Source organism: Podarcis gaigeae, assembly GCF_964106915.1.
Source record: "Podarcis gaigeae genome assembly, chromosome: 2".
Classification (NCBI taxonomy): domain Eukaryota; kingdom Metazoa; phylum Chordata; class Lepidosauria; order Squamata; family Lacertidae; genus Podarcis; species Podarcis gaigeae.
Genome location: NC_139679.1, coordinates 45,855,715 through 45,871,436, shown reverse-complemented (window position 1 = coordinate 45,871,436; position 15,722 = coordinate 45,855,715). Strand labels below are relative to the sequence as shown.

The following is a 15,722-nucleotide window of genomic DNA, read 5'->3' as shown; positions in this document are numbered from 1 at the left end:
AGAACAGAGCAGTGTGCGCCATGTGGCCTGCACTACAACACACACCCCAGCCTGTTGTCCACAGGTGCAGTAGAGGATGCCGTCCCAACTACCAGTCCCATCAGTTTCTCTGCATAGGGTTGGAGAAGGGTGTCCACTTGTCATCTGCCTCAGGTAGCAAAATGTCTTGGACTGGCCCTGCTGCTGGAGCTTCTTCCTTCTCCACTTCTATGTGATGTATGAACTAGAAAATGTAGTCTATGTGCCGCTGGAACAGAGAGTATTCTAAGCAGAGCTTTAGAGTTATAAATAACCACATCCCTTAGAAGTACAGTTAATGACATAGTTGAACTACCAAAAATTTGTTAGTTTGCTTTAAGTCAGCAGTAGCCAGTCTTCTGGGTCATTGTGTCCCAAATGCCCACAGCGAGAAACAGTGTCATTTGAGTGCATGCTACAGTGCATATGTGCTGCACACCATGCCAGAAACAAGAATTTAGGAAGCATTACATTATCAGAAAAACAAGTAGGAGTACAGACCGGACAATGCAAGGCCCTTGCGCCTGTATAAATCTCTGCTGCCTCTGCCACCTTTTAGCCATCTATGCTCTAAGCAATAATTTGCTTTTTAATATTCAATATTTATTATATTGATTTCCATTCCTGACCTCAGGCAAGCATACAAATTGTGGCAATATTCACTCAGATTTCTATCTCCAGAAGAACTCTCAGATTTCCCTGGCTAGATGATGTCTTCAGGAAAGGGCAACTTCATTTGGAGTTAAGTTAGTTGTAATAAAGCACATGAAAAAGTCAGACCTATCTCAGCTCTCATTTATCACTGAAAATAATCTAATACTGACCTCTGGCAGAAGAGATGCTATTACTCTCCCAGTCATTAATTACCTTTAGCATTCATTTAGCCTCTTACCTTAGTTTTTGAGCATCTCAAACAAAGAAATGTAATATAACCTCCCTACTTTCTTTAATGTGACAAGGAGCTGATCTGTTTAGTGAATTAAAAGGGTCAATGTTCAGTTCAGTTTTGTATCTTTCTTGTGATGCTTTGAAGACATAGGTTATGATCTGGTGATTATGAGCAGGTAAAAAAACAAAATGATTACTACCTGCGCAGTTCTGTGCACTGATGCTTAAGTGCTGGCACAAATTATGCGTATAATGAGCTGAATCTAAACTTAGTTGTGCACACAGAGCAGATTCTCTATTTTCCTCACATGCAAAGGCTGTTGCAGGAACAAAGTAACTAACTCTACGTGCTAAAACCTGTTCCATAAACAGAGAAGGATCACTGCTCCCAATTGGCTCAACAATGCCTACCTCTTGAAGCAGGTCCTGGGAACCATTCAGTATTGAGACCAGGGTTGCCCCACTCTGGTCAGTTCCAATACCAACTGCTGTAGGCTACAGTCTTCTAGGGTATCTCAAAATTTTACCTCTTTGTCATGACTAGAACACATATGTTGACATTTCTACAATGTTTCCTCTTTTGGATGCTTTCTTGATTTTGTTCTTCATCTCAAGATCTCCCTGAGCATTTTGATCAGGTGGCTGATAGCACATCCCCAGTACTGAATTACTCTTGGGGCCTGGTATCACCACCCACAATGATTCTATGACAGAGTCTGCCCCTTTGAGGATTTCTAGCCCTGAAGAACCTTTGAGGAAAATGCAGCAGAAAAACTGCATGAACTTACTTTCCTACATCTTTTCAGTTACTTTTCCTTTATCTTTTATAGCAACTGTTGGAACAGGTGAATAAACGGACAGGTTTGTAACAGTGCCATGTAGTTTTTGTATGCAAAGTACACTCTGCACGCTCAGTCAAAGCTTGGTTCCCCATTCTTCCTTTTCACCAGGAGCAACTGGTATTGAAGATCGGCTGCAAGATGGAGTGCCTGATACCATTGCTGCTTTCAGAGAGGCAGGGATCCAGACTTGGGTGCTGACTGGAGATAAGCAGGAAACAGCAGTCAACATTGCATATTCTTGCAAACTTCTGGACCAAAGAGACACAGTGTTTACCATTAATACTGACAGTAAGGTGAGTCCAAATGGCCTGCAAGAGACTCTATGACGACTTCTTTAATGATCTGCCATGCAAGCTTCCTTCATCTTTAATGCAGCATTAAAGTGAAAAACATGGGTCAAACTGTTATTTGGAAAAAAAAATGATCCTTTTGAAGCTCCACTATGCTGTATTATCAGAATTCAGGAAGATCTTATAGACAAACATTTGGCTTTAATATTTCACACTTATTTGGCAATTTTCAGAAAGCCTGGTCTCCAAATAGTGTTGATGTTTTGCTAGCTAGAAGGCTTGCTATCTGTCCTTTGCTAGATTTGTATACGAAATAAGTACATAACTGTCCTATGAAATAAGAGCGTGTGGCAAGCCTACTTGCTAGATAACATTTCACTGGCAACAATTAAACTGGAAATGTTGCCTTTACCCTGTTCCAATTAATTCATTCCTGCAGGGGATGCTTATGGCAAGCCTGCACAACTAGTGACCCACGAAGTCAAATGTAGCCCAGCAGCCAAATCTGATGGACCAAGAACAACCCAGTAAACCACAGGTTTGTGCTCTCTGCCTTTTACTGCAGAAATCTGGGGATGGGGGTATCAAGCACCCATGGGCTTGACATCCCCCATGTGACAGGCACCTGTTGCTTGGCTGGTGACATGTTGTATAGTTCAGGGCAGAGCTATCATTGGTGCTGAAAATTCAATTTCTGACTTGATCAAAGCTCCCAGACTAATTTGCAGACCAAAACATGCTTACCCTTCAGATTTTACTCTTATCCAGTGGGTGCAGTACACTTCTCAACTTTAAAAGCATACCAAATGTATTTAAAATGTAGTTTATGATAAAATACATTTAGAAATGTGAGATGAAATGTTTATTTAAATACCATGTAGGGATAAAATGCATGTTGAAATGTGTGTTCAGTAGCTTTTAGGGAGATTTAAAACACAGAGAAAGGCAGATGAATATGGAAGCAGGACAGAGCAGACATGAATGAATGAATTCATCCAAAATTAACACAGACCAGAAATAGAGTGATCCATCTATTTCTAGTACTGGGATTGGGCCCCTAAACAAGGAATGCACTGATATGGGATCTTTATCATCTAATACTTTGAGCACCTATTCCAGTGAATCAGTTTAATCATCAGACCGTAAAGCAGCTATGCTACTACATTTATATACAGTAGAATGGTCTATTCCGATACATGCAGTGATATCGGTTTGAATGCATTTGCTATCAACTTACTAAAATTACTTCTGTGTATTCCCTGAGGATAGCATATCCTATGAACAATAAATGAACAAGGCAATTCTTAAACTGTAAAACAAGGGCATGCCAATGGGCCTTTGCAGCTGTTTAATTTATATTTTTGATTGGAGAGTCACCTTAATGAAAATCTGTATTTTTCATTATTATTTTTAAATGGTGCTTTATGTTTTATGGAAGCAGATAAATATTTTTATAAATAAATAAGCAAGCTAATAATTAGTATAATACAAATTAGCTACACATTATGGGTGCATTAAGTTCAAAAAGGGTATTAGAAGTAAATTGAAATTATCATTACCAAATGTTTGATAAAATGACTTTTTGGAAGGCTTTGGTAAGTCAACACTTGGTTTAGATTCACCAGTCTTTGGGATACTCAAATAAAATGAAAGGCTGTGGGCTTTTTTTTAAAAAAAAGGTTAGCACAAAACTTTCTAATAATGGAACAAGTCTTGCTTATAGTGCAATGGAGAATACAACTCTACACAACTCTTTTCATAGGAAACCTGTGAATCACTGTTGGATATTACATTGGAAGAAGTGAAGAAGGCACAAAGCACTCAAGGGATATCTTGGACTGTTTTTGGCATCAAGCTGCCATTTTCTATGTCCACCAGTGTGACTGCAGATCCTGCAATTGGTCTGGTGGTTGATGGAAGAACTCTGAATACCATTTTCCAGGGACAACTTGAGCATAAGTTTCTGGAACTAACCAAGTACAGCCGTTCAGTTTTATGCTGCCGGTGTACCCCCTTGCAGAAGAGCATGGTGGTCAAACTTGTACGGGGTCAGCTGAAAGTTATGACGTTGGCAATAGGTGAGTAGTTGCCATTTGAGCATCATGATCTCATGACTTGGCTGCTATTTAGCTTGAAATGTGAACGCTAAAGCCATCTCCTATCCTACACCAGAGGGGCAAATATGTCCTGCTCTGCCACACTTTGTTTAATGTCCATTTACTCACAGATCTAACACCATCACAGATCTAACACCAACTGTTAAATATCGCCTCATCTACCATCATGCACATTTATTGTCAATAGCAGCTGTTTGCATTTCTAAGCGCAAGTTGTGATGTGCATGTGTAAATCAGCCTTCAGCAATACCAGATTGTTTGAAATGTGATGTCAGGTGTGAGTGTAAAGTGGCTTACTCGCAATATTTAACTGATCACAGCTCTGAGGTATTGCTGTAACACAACAACTTTATAGAGGCATTTTAGCCAAGTTCTAAAGAACTGAGAAACTCGACTCATGAGCTCAAGAGGATTTATATGGTTAATTTACTCAAGCAGTAGACCCCAAGCCATTTGACATGGCACATTTCAAGCCAAACAGAGTTTTAAAAGCAACTAGTGGCATGCCTTTGCAGTGAGGGGGGCATCTAGCTGTTCAAAAGGGGGTGAGTCAATAATTCCATTAGGCTGGAACAAGCCTCTTGCGTGAACCCAAGTTGCCTTCTTAATCATTTGACATCAAGGGTGGTATATACACATGTATAAGTATTACCACTAGTGCAATGGGGTGCCCTCCACTTCTCCTCACCTTGAACACAGAACAAATTTAGCAGAAGAACATGCATTTGTGCAAGAAGAAATCCTTGCAAATGGAACCTGCAACTCTATGCTATGCTGAATATAGCCCTTTGCATTAACTTACAATTTGTTTCAACTATTTCTGTTTCCCACTTTTTTAGGTGATGGTGCCAATGATGTAAGTATGATTCAGGCAGCTAATGTTGGAATCGGTATTTCAGGACAAGAAGGGATGCAGGTATACATAATAACTGAAGTGTATTCCTTTGTCTTTGGCAGCTACTGCTGGGGCATTTGTCATCAGCGTTCAGAATTTATAGAAGGGTGTATTCTGTGTATAACATGAACGTAAGCTATCATTATGGCTATCTGACATAATATGCTAATAAACCAAGGTGAAATGTCCTGTCTTCACAATTAATCAAAGTGTTTATGTGCTTGCCTTGACTTAATATATCGCTGTCCCTCATGCTAATGTCCAGAGCTAGAAAGAGTTCCCTGCCTCGCTTGTTAGCCCAATAATGCCGAGAAGTGATGCTGAGTCACTGGAAACCCAGAGGCAGGTTGCGATTTAAACCTCACCATGTCCGGCAGCCTCCACACAGGATTCCACTGCCTGTAGAAAACTGCTGAATTAAACAGTAATCCTTGAGCACTTTCCCCAAGTGTCTAGTACTTCAGGCTATCTCATCCAAAATTGCTCCTATCCTCTTACTGGAATAGGATCATCTTCTATGTGATTACGTTCTTGTGACAGACTTGGAAAGGCAAGCGCTTGCAGTCTCATAATGAAACCATAGCCAGTTTTGAAATCAAGCCAAACTCGAAACATTTTGCACTTCCTCCCAGTCATTGCTTTTGCCCAGCTGGTTGATGTTTGCCTGTCTTTGGTTTGTTTTGGGGTCAGATAAAGCGGAGGAAATAAATCTCTTCTTTTCATTTCTGTTTCAGGCTGTCATGGCCAGTGATTTTGCCATATCTCAATTCAAACACTTGAAGAAGTTGCTTCTAGTTCATGGACATTGGTGCTATTCCCGCTTAGGCAAGCTGGTGATATACTTTTTCTATAAAAACGTGGTAAGTTTCAGACATCTTCAGTTGCCTCTGTGCCAGCTGTGAATGCTTTCTTCTCCTAGCCACAGATGATGATGACAATGAAGGTTCATAGTTGTACTGATTAAGGATCCAAGCCAGGCAGCTTACAAGCTCCAAAAATACCATACAGAACATTCCATTTAAAAATCACATTCAGAGCCTGAAAAGATGAATAGGCATCCAATAAAAAGGCACAATAAAAACAGATTGACTACAGAGGCTTGTTCCCATTTTTTCCTCAAAAGCTGAGAAGGAGACACTTCTAAGTCATAATTCCCTATCTTAAATAATAATGATTTAAGAAAAAAAATGTTCTGACAACCATAGGTATCATCCTGGCTGTGTTTCTGCATACAGAATAGTAAATTATAACTACTCGGAATGGGACTTGGCTCTGTATTAGGCTGAAAAGCCTGCCAATACACTTAATTTGATGAGAGCCACATGCTAGCAATTAGCAACAACAGTAATCAGCTTTACCAACATAATGAGAAAGCACACACACACCCCACACCTCCATTTTCAAGTCATGTATTTCCATTAGGGAGGTAGGATGAAACATCACACTTTTTAGAGATTCGAAGCTCAGCTTTGAGAAGGAGTGGAAGAGAAGCAAGTATTCCATGGGAACTATCAGAGCTGTATCACCTTAATAAACTCCTTTCACGAGTCTTCCCTTCCCATCACTTCCTTTTCAAAAGCCCACATTCCCCCTTCTCTCATCCACCATGGATTCCATTTTCCCTTTTGATACTATTTTTCTATGTATTGTTTCTCTGTGCTGTCTTGAAGATACAGTGAAGATTGTGTCTAATGCAGTCCCACCCACCTTATTCAAATGATCCGGTGGTAGGTATTACATGAACTCACCCTTCTCTATTAGATATCCCATTCCTGTGAACAGGAATATGTCAGCTGGAACAGCAATATTTGGGTTATAGTTTGCCTACTTTGCTAACAAGATCCATAAGGGTTGTTTCTTTTGCACTGGGGGCTTTCCACCTGCAGTTTGGTCTCTCACACACAATATATTTTTCTCACTTCTGTATTCTATTCAAAAAGGTGTTGAACATGTTTAAACTGAAGAGCTGTTCCTAGAGCAGAGTTTAAATTTGTGAAAACAACCTTTGAATAGCAAATAAATGGTTCCTGGCCATCAGCGCATGAGGCTAACTGCATACAGTGGTACCTGGGGTTAAGAACTTAATTCGTTCTGGAGGTCCATTCTTAACCTGAAACTGTTCTTAACCTGAGGTACCACTTTGGCTAATGGGGCCCCCAACTGCCACCACGCTGCTGCCATGTGATTTCTGTTCTCACCCTGAAGCAAAGTTCTTAACCCAAGGTACTATTTCTGGGTTAGTGGAGTCTGTACCCTGAAGCATCTGTAACCTGAGGTACCACTGTACAGATGTTTGCTACTAAGAAAACAAGTCTAACACACCCACCCCAAGACCCACTTGCTGGAGGCCGTTAGGTTGGTGTATTGTCCCTGAAGCTTCAGGAGAAAGTGCGTGTGTTAGTGCAAAAAGTTCTCAAACCTTTTATCCACCAGCTGCTTCCCCGTTCTAAATTTCCCCAGCAGCAATTTCTGTCTATGGTAGTCCAAAACCTAGCGCAAACACACTTTTAGAAGTTCATGGTAGGAATAGCAACTTGGGGACGATTTAGAGAGAAGAAAAAGGAGGCAATAATATCATACAGAAATATCAGTCAAGCACCCTTTCCCTCACTTTTTATTTAAATTCCCCACTCCCAATGCTGCATTTTTCTTTTAAAAATAATTTCAGAGCTCAGTTGTAGTTAGCTTCTCAAACTGATCAAAAACCTGATTAAGATCAAATACTTGGATTTTTTGAAGTCATTTGGACTGAATTGCCTTAAATCAAAGTACTTAAGCATTAACTGAGTCACAGCGCAGGCTGTAACGTGTTCTGGGAGCTTATCATCTGTACACATGTAATGAAGTGTGCATGGAAATATCTTGAATAACACAAAAAACTAATGTATTTTGCCTTTTAAACATTTTCCCACCAGACCTACGTCAACCTGCTGTTCTGGTACCAGTTCTTCTGTGCATTCTCTGGGGCCGCCATGATAGACTACTGGCAAATGATCTTCTTCAACTTGTTTTTCACTTCTGTGCCACCAATACTTTCTGGAGTCCTGGATAAAGATGTTTCGGCAGGAACTCTGCTGAGCTTGCCTGGTCTTTATAAGAGTGGACAAAACTCAGAGGTACACCTTTCTTGCTCAAGGAAGCCTCACAAGTCCCTATAGTTTTCCACATATCCTTCAGCGCAGTGGGTGAAAAAGCAGTTTGGGGAGGGCAATTTTAAGGTGGGGAGGGTTAAGCAGCCTCCCTCTGTGCAGTCTTACGCCACCTAAACTGTCATGTACAACTTGAACTTTGGCTACAGTCTACAGTCACTTCAGGTGACTTCTCTTGCACTGGGAAAAGAAATGCAATGAGATCTAAATATGTGAAGAATAAGAATTTTCAGAAGCATTTTAGAAAACATAATGTTCAGTACCCTATTCTCTGGTTTTATAAAGTATCTCAGTAGGATTCTGTTTTACTCTGAAACTTTAGGTTATTTATTATTTTTCATGTGCATGGTACTATTTGTATTGAAAGTTATTTACCATCCATATCTCATTTATCTTCACAATTGCCCCATTGTACATAAATTGGGGGATTGTGACTTGCTGAAGGCCATCCCACGCAGTTTATGCCTGAATGGGTGCTTTTAAAGCCCAGTGCTGTAAAAGGAAAGCTTTCAGTTATTCTCCTCCCTGATGGCTTCCCCAAGGAGGGGGGAACTGGAGAGTTTTGACTCTCTTTTTTCACAGAGGACTCAACTGCCACATTAAATACAAAAAAAAAACCAACCTCTGACTGAAAATCAAGTGTTTCCTCTTTGTGTTATGATTTGCTGCAGGTTTACAAGCCTCTGACGTTCTGGGTTGCCATTTTGGAATCTTTTTATCAGAGCCTTATCTGCTTCTTTGTCCCTTATCTGGTAAGTATTGAAGGCACTCTCTAAGCGGCTCTTAATGAAACAAAAATTATGTCAGTCAATAAGCCTACAACTATTTCTGTTTTCCAGGCATATCTTGATTCCGATATTGACATTTTCCGCTTTGGAACAACAATCAATACAGTCGCTCTCCTTACTATTCTGTTTCACCAAGCTTTAGAAATTCAAACATGGGTATGTAGATAAACCCTTCAGTAACTATTATAGCTTTCTAATTGCCTGCTTTTAGAAATGATTATCATAACTTATGTACCCTGTGCTAGCTTGTTCTGCAGTAAACATGCTATTGTGATTAACAAAACAGAGATCAGGATTCAGCTAAGGAGTCCCATCAGTGGAAGCCCTGTGAAAGGACTTCCACTTGCACAATGGAGTTCTCCTTGTTTCAGAAGCTGAAATGTTTTGCCACATAAATGAAAAATACTCTAATTTGTTAATCTCTCTCTCTCTCTCTCTCTCTCTCTCTCACACACACACACACACACACACACATATATATATATATATATATGCACACATCTATATCTGGCTGCTTCTGCATGAACATTTGCAATTGTTGCCTTTTCTCCTGTACTGGAATCCTGGTGACCAAACTTGCTGCCATAATGGTTCTTTTCCTCACATCTTGTCCACAGACTCTGTCCCATGGAATTACAATCACTGTGAGCATTCTTCTGTACTTCATTTTCTCAACCATCTACAATGCCACATGTGTCGTCTGCAACCCTCCCACCAATCCCTACTGGATTATGGAGTTTGAGATGTCGCAGGCGAGCTTTTATTTCATATGCATCATCACTCCAGTCATAGCACTTCTTCCAAGGTTTGAACATATGCTTCTTTTGTACCTGTTGGGTAGAATACCATGTCCTGGTCAGCAACAACCTAGTTCCTGGGTAATGGTGGGAAGGGGTTTTCCAACAGACTTAGTGTCCTATTTCTTGTTTCCCCATCACCTGCTGTGCCTCTGATCAGCTACTTTCTTCTGATTTCTGATGGTCTCTGGAAGAGAGGCTTAAAATCCTTGACAGCCTGTTCCCTTTCGTGCTGTCACAACCTCTTTCTGGAGTTCGGGAGGCATCAAGTCTGTGTACCTTGGCTGCAACATAAAGGCTTTGTGGTTGTGCTGTGTAATGGAGTTCTTTGAGAGGCAACCTTTGAGCATTTCAAAGTAGAGGGGGAAACTGCTTTTCTGGTGCTTTCCTCTTCAGCACTCGAATATGGATCTAGTTAACTGTCAGGTCTCAAAACTTTTTCCCAGCTGTCAACAAGGCCTTGGAACAACTACAAATGTACAGTGTTTGCTTCACCACCACTGTTATACAGAGAGAGAAAAGGAGACAGAGAAAGCAAAGCATGTAGAAGCAGAATCTTCTGCTCATTTGATTTGGAAATCTTGTTCTTCATCTATCCTACTTTATTCACTCACTATAAACACATATTGATTTCAGGGCAGATTCAGAAGGAGAACATTAAAGCATGTTTCCATAGCATTCTGCTCCTTTGGTTTTGGTTTTGTCTTAAAGAAGAAATCGGCTCCTCTGTTGTGAAATAATTATTCAGGCTGGAGTTTCACAAGGGTCCCTGCAGTCTGAAGGCTAAAAAGTTGCCATACAAGAACCGTATGAGCCCTGCCACAGTTCTATGTCAGCGATGCACTCCCAAGTGCCACCTGTATGAGGATGGCATTTAGAGCAAATGGCTGCATTCAGACAAAATCATAAACATTGGTTCATTCTTACTTGAATGAGCTTGGGCAAGCCTTGGACTGCCATACCCCAGCAGACCCATGAGGAGATCGGAAGTTTTTAATTTTAAAAAAGCCAACTAACCACAGTTTATCATTATGTTTAAATCTGAACAAACAGTGGTTTATGGAATTGACTTATTTCAGTAAACTATATTTAAATCTATGATTGACTGCAGTTTAGGGTTAACTAAGTCCAGGTCCCCATTTACATGTTAGAGGCTCTCTTTGTCCCTACCGTAGGAGCAGGGGTGAAAACATGCTGGCAGCCACAGCAACAGAGGTTTCCTGGTGTGGTGCATGTCATCTTCTCTCTTGGGAGAGGAGCTAGATTCAGGCAGCCCATAGCACTATACTGCAGTTAACAAAAATTGGAAGTGAAGACTTCTAACCTCTTCTTCACGGCTGCACCAAAGGAGGTGAGGACTGTGTCACTAAAGGACAAGGCTCATTAATGCAATAATGAACCATAGTTTATCACCAGATCCAACTTCAGTCAATGAATGTATACAAAGATATTACCAGGGACTTTGGCATGATCCATCTTTCCAACCTGTCATTTCCCCATGTAATGATGAAATGTGAAGACTCTGATCTTAAGCAGGAGCTAGATAGCAACCTCTGACCTGGGAGTCCCTCCTTTTATTTGATTCTCACTGCAGCAGACTAGGGGTTGCAAGGGATCAGAACTCTATGATCACTTCCCAAGGGGAAAATAGGAGGAAGAAGATCAGGCATGGTGGGCTTTTCTCACATTCAAATCTCCTATGAAGTGGAGCAGGAAGAGATGAGAACTGAACTCTAGTTCTCTGGAGCTTGGCAGGATGGAGTTGTTCTACTCCCTCTATGTAGAGCTGAACTGTGTCCCACTTCGGCTTTGAACTTTCTGTACCTAGTTATTCTTACACTAGTGGCTATCAGGCAAACCAAGAAGGGATTGCAATAAGGCTAGAAGCCATGTGAGCAGAGGGTGCTAAATTCTCTCCCATGGGGAGTTTACAATCTAAACAAGCCAAGTCAAGGCAGAATCTGAGAACTATCTTCGGAATTGATTTTTACACAGATCAGCCAGCCACATGCGTGTAAGCAAATAATGTTACATTCCTAAAAGGATTTAGCTCTGCCCACAGGCCTGGTCAATCTGTGCTGAAAACTAGTTCATAAGGCTGTTAGCACCATACGATGATTTACAAATATGACCCAGAGCTGCAAAACTAATAAGCATTGTCACTTTCTGCTTAGCTTGCTGGTGTTGAACGACAGTGCCAAAACAAGATACAACCTCTACTTTTTCCTGCTGTTCACTACACGGAAAGGAAAGAAAAAAGATATTCCCACTCAACTAATTACCTCCACCCAAAAATGGTCCCCTGGAATCAGTCACCAGTTTGTTTATTTCTTTTGACATATTTATGACCCACTTACAGATAGGTAGCCGTGTTGGTCTGCCATAGTCAAAACAAAAAAAATTCCTTCCAGTAGCACCTTAAAGACCAACTAAGTCAGTTCTTGGTATGAGCTTTCGTGTGCATGCACACTTCTTCTGAATTTTTTTTTGTTTTGATTATGACCCACTTGTTTCCTAAGATCTCATGGTAGGGAACCACAACACTTCATTTAAAACTAGAATCAATTAATCAAAAATAAAAATAACATCAAATAACATTTCGGTTACAGCCGATCATAAAGCAACAGAAATGTCTCTAAAAAGCCCAAGCTGGACCTCAATATTTTCTAAAGGCTTGAATGTTTTACACTGGCACTGATGGGGGGGTGAGAGTAGATGTCAGCTGAATTTCAGAGGGGAAGACGCCCCACAACCTGGGCACTACCACACAGAAGGCCCTTTCTCACATCACCTTATACTGTGTGAGGTGAGACACTGTTGTAAAATTTTAACATCCAAGTGGGATTACATAGGGAGAGGTGCTCCTTCAGATATTTAGGTTCAAGGTAAAGGTAAAGGTACCCCTGCCCGTACGGGCCAGTCTTGACAGACTCTGGGGTTGTGCGCCCATCTCACTTAAGAGGCCAGGGGCCAGCGCTGTCCGGAGACACTTCCGGGTCACGTGGCCAGCGTGACATCGCTGCTCTGGCGAGCCAGAGCCGCACACGGAAACGCCGTTTACCTTCCCGCTGGTAAGCGGTCCCTATTTATCTACTTGCACCCGGAGGTGCTTTCGAACTGCTAGGTTGGCAGGCGCTGGGACTGAGCAGCGGGAGCGCACCCCGCCGCAGGGATTCGAACCGCTGACCTTTTGATCGGCAAGTCCTAGGCGCTGAGGCTTTAACCCACAGCGCCACCAGTCACCTATTTAGGTTCAAAGCATAATCCTATTGGCAGCCATTTCAGTTCTTTCAGAACCAATGGGATGTGTCTGGCTGTTCTGCTCATTTTGCTGCAGCTGCCATTTTAAGTCATTCAAAGAGTCAACCTACACAGAGCACAATTCAATATTCAGAATGGAAGGTTATCAGAGTATGAGTTTGTGCCCAGGCTGTCTCTGTCCTAACACAGCCACAGCAGGTGGTGAAAGCTGGCCTAAGGTACTTCACACCACTGAGGACACTTGAACCTCCTGTGACAAAGATGGATCTCGGAATATTCCCAGACTATGTACTTGTTCTTTCAAGGGGAGTTTAGCCCCATCAAAAGCAGTGGTTTACTGTCACTCTTTGCCCTAAGAAACACCGCTTCCAGGAGGATTTTGAATGAGGGGGAACCATAACTGCAGTATTTTATGAACGGTTGGGTGTTGAGTTTTTGTGTTGCTTATGTTATTTTTATGTTGCAAACCACCCTGCGGCCTTTTGACAAAGGACAGTAGATCCATTTCTTAATGACTAATTAAATAAATTGTTCCCAAACCGTAGCACTCTGCCTTGTCAGGATTCAGTCTCAATTTCTGGGCCCTCATCCAGCCCATCAAAGCTACCTTAGTGCACACCATTTCTAGCTAGACCACAGAGACCCACAGAGAAATGCAGCAGGTGTACTAGCTCCTGAACCTTGCCCCACAGCACTCTTCCATGCAATATGCACAGGGCAGCCCCACAGTATCCTTATCCCCTTCTCTCCTTTGCAACCCCCTCCCTCCAACAAAAGGAATTTCCTATCTCCAAACCTGTCTCTAACAACTCTGTATTATTTGTCACTCATATAGCTTGCCTTTCCTCCAAAGTCTATAAGGCAGGGTACATGGTTTCTCCTCCCCTGCAACCAAGTGAGATGGGTCAGGCTAAAAGAAAGCGACTAGCCTAAAATCACATCATGGCTGATTTGACCCTCCTACAAATTCCAAGCCCTCGGCTGGCCTATCAGTGTTATAAGGTCACTGTAACAAGCAGATTGTCTTCATAAATGATTACCCAAGAGCATTACAGTGGTACCTCAGGTTACATATGCTTCAGGTTACAGACTCTGCTAACCCAGAAATAGTGCTTCAGGTTAAGAACTTTGCTTCAGGATGAGAACAGAAATCGTGCTCCAGCGGCGCGGCGGCAGCAGGAGGCCCCATTAGCTAAAGTGGTGCTTCAGGTTAAGAACAGTTTCAGGTTAAGTACGGACCTCTGGAACAAATTAAGTACTTAACCTGAGGTACCACTATATACTACCTCATCAGATATCTACAGAATAGGAGAACCAGGAAGAGTGAAAGCTTGTTTTTATGAGCGTACTACTAAAGTTGTTTGTTTGTTTGTTTGTTTGTTTGTTTGTTTGTTTAGGTATCTTATCTTGGCTCTTCAGGGAACTTTTGAGGTATCGCCCATTGTGAAAGCACAACACTTGGATAAGCTCCCTAAAGAACAACAGGACTGGGAAATAAAGAAATGGAAATTGAGGGAACAAGGCCAAGGTGTCTGCAATGATGGGCCTGAAGTACCCATTGCAAACATGGGTGTGTCCTCACCTGACATTGCAGCAGAGCACACGTTTCAAGGTCTCTGTCCTCCAGAACAAGAAGCCCTCAGGAACCAGGCATCGAACAGAGGAGGCAATGACTACACCAAATGGTGGGGTGGAGAAGAGGATGTGGCTGCCGGTTTCCTGTCAGCAGATGCATCTCCTGGGCAAAGTATACCAGCAAAGCCCTTTTCTGGCCTCCTGACCAATGGCGCTGAAAATTCCAGTCAAAGGAGCCACCGGCGGTCTGTGAGTGCAGTGACTCTATGAAAGAGCTTGAGTTTTTGATTAAAAGAAATTGAAATTGCTTCTCTGCACATCCTCCACCTCCCACATGGCGAGCAAAGGTAGCAGAGGGAAGATAGAATTTCTATTTATATTAAAGAGAGGAAAGAGAGACCTAAAGTATAATTTCACCAGCCTGGCGGAACAGTGTGTTTTATCTTCACAATGTACTGCTCCTCCGGTATGTGCAAGTGAACTTACTGTGAGGAAGAGAAGTTCCAAACAACTTGGAAAAATATTATGCAAGAATCCCTTCGTCAATGTGAAATGCACTATTTCCTTGGAAACGGACAGTATAACCTGAGGAGAACTATTTTGCTTTATCCAATAATGAGCCCCTTCTGTCTTCTGAATCTGACCCTAAACATGTCACTCTGAGCCTCCTGCTGATTGGCAGCTACATGGCTGCAATACAGTTTTGATCCATTTTGCCACTACTATAGAATTGTTTCCTAGGAATTTCTCCAGATTACAGTACTTTATGGTAAAACAATCAGTTTTAAAGACCAGAATGAAATAAGTCAACAGTGCTGAATTCATCAACCTGGGCATTTTGCAATTCAACATTCAAAACCATGTGTAAAAGTATTTTATAAAATGTTTTTATAAGTGTGTGTGTGTGTGTGTGTGTGTGTGTAGTGCATTACGAATTGAACAGATATAGGTTTGGTTATTTGTGTAACCAACCCCCTAATCCCTAGCAGACTTACTTTGATGTAAGGTCCATTGGTTTCAAATGAATTATTTCCCAAAAGAGACCACATCAGACCACGTGAGGCTTTGCACTAGGAATGAGTGTGTTTATTCCACTCCTCTT

At 41.6% G+C, this 15,722-nt stretch overlaps 1 protein-coding gene across 1 annotated transcript in view; it reads left to right on the top strand.

Annotated features, from left to right (window-relative positions):
* The window catches only part of ATP10B (ATPase phospholipid transporting 10B (putative)), a 50,039-nt gene extending 34,522 nt beyond the window's left edge, over positions 1-15,517 (top strand). The window contains exons 13-21 of the mRNA XM_083718797.1: positions 1,857-2,041; positions 3,801-4,116; positions 4,995-5,071; positions 5,785-5,910; positions 7,966-8,166; positions 8,871-8,951; positions 9,039-9,143; positions 9,605-9,792; positions 14,443-15,517. Of these exons, the coding sequence (XP_083574923.1) occupies positions 1,857-2,041; positions 3,801-4,116; positions 4,995-5,071; positions 5,785-5,910; positions 7,966-8,166; positions 8,871-8,951; positions 9,039-9,143; positions 9,605-9,792; positions 14,443-14,890 (1,727 nt within the window). The 3' untranslated portion in view covers positions 14,891-15,517. The remainder of the gene's footprint in view (positions 1-1,856; positions 2,042-3,800; positions 4,117-4,994; positions 5,072-5,784; positions 5,911-7,965; positions 8,167-8,870; positions 8,952-9,038; positions 9,144-9,604; positions 9,793-14,442) is intronic.
* Positions 15,518-15,722: the final 205 nt, after the last annotated feature.